We start from the raw sequence: 7,347 nt of genomic DNA, 5'->3' as shown, positions 1-7,347 counted from the left end.
AACAGGAAGTTTGGGCAAGACATGCATTTAGTTATGTTTCCATTTGCGCTTCTTGTTTTAAATATATTAATGTCTGTAAACTGTAAATTTTGAATGCAGTTTTGAACTGGTCAACATTTAAGCCCCTTACACTGCCATTCCGGCAAATACATGGGTAAAGTGTTCCGGCAATTGTTCCCGGGTCGCTAGATTTTGCACTTTCACACTGCCAGTGATTACTCGTGATATGTGCGTGCTTTCACACACAACCAGTAAAGGTCCCGTAATGACATGTAACATCAGGGCGTGACGTGTAATGTACGAGTCGAAAACGTTAGGCACGTTATACTTTCACTGAAGTAAGCAAACGATCTCTCAGCGCGTCTCGGCTCTGCTTCATTACAGTTGTCACATATTTTTTCATCGCAAATGATCTTCCTTCAAAACAGCTGGTAAAATATTTGCGCGATAACGCGCGTCATCACTTCGACACGGCATTGGATCTGGCTTTTGTTCACACAGCACTTTCCTGGATTGAACCCGGCAATGTTACTAGGTCCCCGACCCGGGTTCAATGCCGGAATCAATCCTAGGACGTGTATGCTTTCACACAGAAGGCGACCGGCAATTTGCCGAGTCCGACGTGCAGTGTGAAAGGGGCTTTAGAAGTACACTAGCATGGCCTAAACTAGCAAAGAGCATATAAAAGCCACAAAACTCAAATCGCGTCAATCCAAGGCCTTATAAAAATTGTTTAAATGTCCAAAAACAGACTTTTTCATCCTGTTGTATTATCAATGTTATATGATGACCCATCATCAGTCACTCATTCCTCTCATGTCAACCTCTGTAATCACAGGAGCTGAAGGAGACAGAGGAGCTCGACATTCAACTGAAGGTGTTTAATGAAAATAAGGAGGAGGATTCCATCGAACTGTCTCACCGACTGGATGACATCCGCGCAGAAATGGAATATCCTTTTTACCACTGCCTCGTGTGTGCATGCAGCCGCAAGGGCGCCCGGTGTGGCTCATAGGTCTAAAGCCAAGACCTCCAGTTCATTCGGAAGGGATTTGAGAATCAGGTTTTTATTTTATTTATTTATTTTTTTCAATTCCAGTCCAGCCTCTGGCAACTCTGGTGGTAAACAAACCTCTTCACATCAACACCACACACATATCCCAGCATCCTTCTCTGGCGCAGAGCTCATTATACTGACATTCCAGAGACACAGAGAGCAACTTCTACGCTCACCTCTCCTCTGTTTCATTCCCCCTCAAATCTGCGGATAGATTATGCCACACGGCTATGGAAATCCGTACACACTTATTTTTTCCCTGTTTATACATCTGCATCTGACCCTTCAGGCCACAGCTGCGTACGTGGCAGCCATATGCAGTAGCTTCTGGATTTGTGTGTAACCTCACGGTCCCGTTATAAAGTAGCTTGAAGCCATTTGCTGAATTTGAAAAATGGCAAAGCATATTTTTTTAGTGATGATTTTTTGATGGTTTTTTATCGTTTGGGTCTCTTTCCATAAGCTCTCAGAGGGAAAGCTTTACTGAAATGATGTACAAGCCAGCGTTTTAGTTCAGGCTGTCTGGACTAATGATTTTCGTGAGCAGCCAACTGTGTAAGAGACACAACATTTGTCTCTAAGGACAATTTGGCATTGATCTGTAAGTGCCTTGTGTAATATGCGTGTCTAAGCAACGGTCTCTGTCTTTCTCAGTTCTTTCCTCCCTCTATTCTTTCGAAACATCAAACGTTCTCCAGTCCCACTCTGCTCGTTTTCTGTCAGGCTTGCTTTATGAATATTTACCTGTAGAAATTGTACATATATATGTGACCCTTGACCACAAAACCAGTCATAAGGGAAAGCTCTGAAAGCTATAAATAAGCTTTGCATTGATGTATGGTCTGTTAGGATAGGAAAATATTTGGCCGAGAAATAACTTTTTATGTATCTGGAATCTGAGGGTGCAAAAAAAAAAATCTAATTCTGCCGCAGAAATACACTAAAAATGGAGAAGACGACGTGGACTGTGTGCATAAACCTTGTGCGTGGTATACAAACGAACATGGAACTATACATTTATTCATCCGTGTTAATAATCCGTGTTAATGTTAATTATTAAAAAGATCTATGTGGAACGAAATGCCTATTACATTTATGCAGTTAGCAGATACTTTTATCCAAAGCAACTAACAGTGCATTCAGGCTATACTTTTTTTTTTGTGTGTTCCTTGGGAATTGAACCCACAACCGCTGCTAACACTGCTGTCCTACTGAGCCACAGGAACACCTATACGATACAAAATTTATGCTTATACAGCTAATCGTGTCTCTTTGTGGAAGGGGTCTTAGACTATTGCTAAAAATATTTTCAAGCAACTTGAGGCTGGTTTTGTGTTCCAGGGTCACATATTAAATACATTTAAGCTTTCAAAAAAGTATTTATTATTATTATTATTATTATATTAATTATTATTTCCAATTTCACTACCTTTTCAAGTTTTCTCTCAGGCTGCTTTACGTAATTATTATTATTATTATTATTATTATTATAACAAATTCATATTTTTATGCATGTTTACCTGTATTACCTATACAATTTTGTTTTTATTATTATTATTATTTATTTATTTATTTATTTTATTTTTATAATAGCTACCAGCCATTAGAGTATTTTTACTTGAGTGTCTGCTTAACATCTGCTAACACTTTATTTTTGATGGCCCCCTAACAAACAGACCTATAACTTTGCATGCACATGTAAATTTATTCTACTAATCCTAATAATTGGTATATGAGAGTTAGTTGAGATGTAGTTGCAAAGTTATTTTCTCCACTATAAAACTTATACTGTAGAAATAAAGCGACGTGACGTGTGGCCAAGTATACTGTCCCATATTCAGAATTTGTGCTCTGCTATTATCCCATCCAAGTGCACACACACCCACCCACACACACACTCCCACACACCGTGAACGCTCATCAAGAGCAAAAAAAAATAAATAAAGTGTAACATATTATAATTATTTTAGTTTAGTGGTAGTAGTAGTAGTATAAATATAGCACTTCTGGTTTAGTTCTGGCCACTATAGTGACTTCAGGAAGCTGTTGAATATGAATTGGAAATTGGGCAGTGTGATTGATTGACCCTCCCTCTCTGTCTTTTGTATTGCTCAGTTCCATACAGATACAGCTCATGTTTATGCATCACCTACCCCACCGGTACATTACTGCAAACATGTGCGAAATACAAATATGCACAGACAGTGGTGTGTCTGTGTGCACACTCGTGTTCCTGCTTAATAGAGAGAATTGCTTTCTGGTGCATTTTGCTGTTTTGAAGTGTGGAGAAAATAATTCACTTAAGCAGATCACCTGGGTTATCAGCAATATTGCTCTGAAGATGCTTGTATTCTCACACTGAGTTGGCTGAACATGGGGTGCACTCACAACCGTATGAATAACTGAAATTATATGAGTTAATTATAAAATGTACATTGCAGTGCTGGTTTGCTGCAAGGACAGATTTTAAAGTGCAGTGCAGTGGCTGGAAGGCTTAATTTTTGTTTTATTATTTCTCCATAAATATATAGTGTTACATATACATTGTACATAAAGTTGATATGATTTATAGTTAATATTATTTTAAAGAATATATAATTCTCTAACCGCAGACAGATTTTATTTAAATCGAAACAGACTTGCTGTACGTTTAAAAAAAAAAAAAAAATATCTAAATATTGAGGCTCCACATCTTTTTGATATCTATCCCAGTGGAGGGGAAGGAGTGATTGTGGAGGCTCAAGAAAGTGTGCTCCAGTCCAACTAGTGCATCACCCTGTGGTTAGTGTTTAAATATTTCAACAGACATTGTCAAAACCTAGAGTACATGTAAAGACAAATATACACACAGTTCCTTAAACTATTTTAGCCAATATTTTCAAAGATTGTTATTTTCTTTTATTAGACATTTCTTTTGACATTTTTAACTATATATATATATATATATATATATATATATATATATATATATATATATATATATATATATATATATAAAAAGTGAGCATATATATATTATATATATATATATATATATATATATATATATATATATAAAAAGTGAGCATTGTTATATTAATTCCATTGTGGGACTGTTAGTAGAGACAAATAATAAGCTGCTACTGTTAATCATCATAGCTTGCCACTATTGAAAATAGATTGCCGGTCATTTATTTAATTTTAGTGGACAGCAGAGAGGGTTGGGACATTAGTTATTGATATAATAATAATAATAATAATAATAATAATAATAATAATAATAAAAGAAGACTATGATGACCATCTGATCTTACATCTGTTTAAGTTATGGTGAGCCACTGCCCTTTCTCCTCAGAGAGGGAGATGTTTGACATTTAATCAATACTCAGCAAGTTTAAGAGCACATTTCTTCTGTTTTGGAGACAACCAAGACAAACTGAAGATGAGATTTAAGTCCAGAAAATAAATCAATATAAAAAGGAAGGGACTTATCCATATTTTATTGCTTTAAATAATCAAACAAAACTATTTGTCATTTGATTCATGTCCAGAGCCAGGGTAGGAGAAGAGCCACTTTTCTTCAATACCTTGTGTTTGCGTGTGTTAGTAAATTAGATCCATAAAGATATTTTAGAATGTAGTAAGATGGTATCAGTTCTGGTTAGACTCAAACTTTGACTCAGCCCTCCATCTGAATTAAGACAAGCAAGCAAATTCCAGTGAATGATGGCCATTCACCTTTAGTTGTATTTCCTGCATTTTATTGTTCTTTCTCATCTTAGAATTGTACTGCTCTTCATATTGCAATCACTCTAGTGCATATGCACTGTAGCAAATTAGCTCAAAAGGGAAATTAATTGTGGTGAATTTTCGTGCTGCGGGGAAATGTTGAAGTTGGGGCAGTGTTCGAGAAGGAAGGGTCCAGCGGCCGCATGTGCTGCCCTCTCTGGGCTGGTCAAGGGTGCGAGGGGTGGTGGCTTCTTCTGAGCGACTTCGTCCTCCTTGGCCCACGGTGTGGTTCTTGTCCGGACCACGGGTCCGGCAGCTCGTGACTTCGGCAGCATGGAGATCCCTCAACACTCCCTTCCTGGACCCACGAGGACACCAGCGTGCATGCACAGGGGAAGAGACCACTCGGCATTTTAACTGTGGTGGTGATGAGGCTCCATTCCCCTTCAGGTGTGCCTCATCACATGCCACCAGACCTGGATGATTCTGCACCCCTCCTCTTTCACATGCACACACTCCTGTCAGGAGCCTGGTGAAGGGCGGTGATTAAGGGATGGGGTGATAATTCGGGGGGAGACATATGCCATAGAAAATAACATTCTTACATTAAATTAAAAATTAAATTAAATTAAATTTATGCAGTTAGCAGACGCTTTTATCCAAAGTGACTTACATTGCACTCAGGCTATCAGTTTTTACCTATTATGTAAACTACTGTAATTTGTGCACAAAAGTTTTATTAACTAAACACTAACACAAAACTAGTCTAACAAACATACACTCTTACGCGTACATACACAGGGGAGTTAAAGTGGATGAATGAAACGATTATAGAAATCGTAGAACGCAGCTATGGACAATGAGTTAGTTAACCACCTGAGCAGAAACCATCAGTGCTGCTTTACAATGGAGTTTACAGTTAAACCTCTGTTTAGTTTAGTGAGATGGATAACACTTGTATTGTCTTGGCCGCTGAACGAGCATCTTGATGCAGTCTCGGATAAAAGTCTCGATGGTTTGGTGGTGTTGATGTTGTGATTACATTTTTCTGGGTTGAAGAATGACAACTTCAAAGATTTTGTCCTGACTCAGTTGTGGTCGGGAGAGTTTTCTCCCAGATGAAAAGTTGCACCATGGCTTGCTGCAACTTTGATGTCCTGCCGGCACGGCGGAGCTCCCATGGATCACAGTTGAAATGGATGTCTAAGAGGCAAAAGGGTAAGAGCCAAAGAAGAGAGAAGAGGTCACTCTGACAGTGCCTTTTTACTTCTGTGGGGGTCACACCTCCAAGTGGTCAGTGAGCTAAGGGTAACTTGAACTTTCCAAGCTCAAGTTTACGACTTTGTGTTCAAGCATGTAACTGGATTGGTTGTTGACGTAAAAACTATTAAACATTCCTAGAACAATAATATGTTGCATGGGTATCAATAGTATACACTCTCATTTAGATTATCAAAATACAAATTTGTAGATACCAAACATGCCTATATGTGAGGTTACATTAACCAATGGTTCTATCATAAGCATGGATAAAAAAAGTATACAATACAAAAGTCAATGTATGATATGATATGCATAGTCATTTATAGAAAATATTTGGCTATGAATTAATGAAATAATCCTTTCCAGTGGGCAGTGTGTGTCTGTTTCAAAGTGAATTATGTAGGGGGGATATTCTTTCTACATACTGCACTTATAAGTCATAAAGTTATCTGGTCTGGCTGAGGTTTCCTGGTTGCAATGGTAGCCAGGGGCCTGGGGGATTGTTCACAGACATCTTGGAACCCACTGTGGTTGTTGGGTGAGGGGGTCTGTTTGATTATTTGTTAAATAATAATACAAACAAATAATAATTTGTCTGATTTATCCAGCTGTTACAGTCTTATATACAATTTTATATCAATACATATTGAAATGGCATGTTTAGATGAACATTGTTTTACTATGTGGCAAGCAGTGTGTGCAGTTGTGTCCTTAACCATCTATGCACTGATATGGGTGAAGTGTACCATCTCCTGTCCAACATGGTGAAAGATACAGGCTCAGAACCTTACTTCCTGTCCATCCTCCAGCACCTGCTGCTCATCCGGAATGATTATTATATCAGGTGAGTGCTATCATGTATTATATTTAATATCCATTCCATTGTGCGATGATAACAAGGTTGCACCTATCTGTTCATTGACATTTTTATTTTAGTTTATTTTATTTTATTTTGACTCAACAAGCATTCTTGAGATTTCACAGATTATAATAAAAATGAAAAAAAAAAAAAAAATATATATATATATATATATATATACACACACACACACACACACACACACACACACATATATATATATATATATATATGTGTGTGTGTGTGTGTGTGTGTGTGTTCTGTGTAATTTCAACAACAATATTTGTATTCTGGTGTATAGCTGTGCTGTTGCAGTATTATAAAATTACTTATATCGTGATATAAGATTTCAGTCTTGAATGATAATTTATTCAAAAGATAGAGTTATTTTGCATGTTCAGCCGCACTCAAAGTTTGTGCGTATGTCAGAAAGTGAAGAAATGATACTGATCATTTCAGT

The 7,347-nt window shown here is 37.5% G+C and overlaps 1 protein-coding gene across 1 annotated transcript in view; it reads left to right on the top strand.

Moving 5' to 3' along the window:
• The first annotated feature begins 755 nt into the window (after positions 1-755).
• The window catches only part of LOC113082680 (protein diaphanous homolog 2-like), a 27,673-nt gene continuing 21,081 nt past the window's right edge, over positions 756-7,347 (top strand). The window contains exons 1-2 of the mRNA XM_026254223.1: positions 756-951; positions 6,756-6,872. Coding sequence (XP_026110008.1) covers positions 947-951; positions 6,756-6,872 — 122 coding nt within the window. The 5' untranslated portion in view covers positions 756-946. The remainder of the gene's footprint in view (positions 952-6,755; positions 6,873-7,347) is intronic.

The sequence above is a fragment of the Carassius auratus genome, unplaced genomic scaffold, assembly GCF_003368295.1.
Source record: "Carassius auratus strain Wakin unplaced genomic scaffold, ASM336829v1 scaf_tig00036689, whole genome shotgun sequence".
NCBI lineage: Eukaryota > Metazoa > Chordata > Actinopteri > Cypriniformes > Cyprinidae > Carassius > Carassius auratus.
The sequence above is the reverse complement of the archived record's forward strand: the minus strand, read 5'-3'. Positions and strand labels throughout refer to the sequence as shown.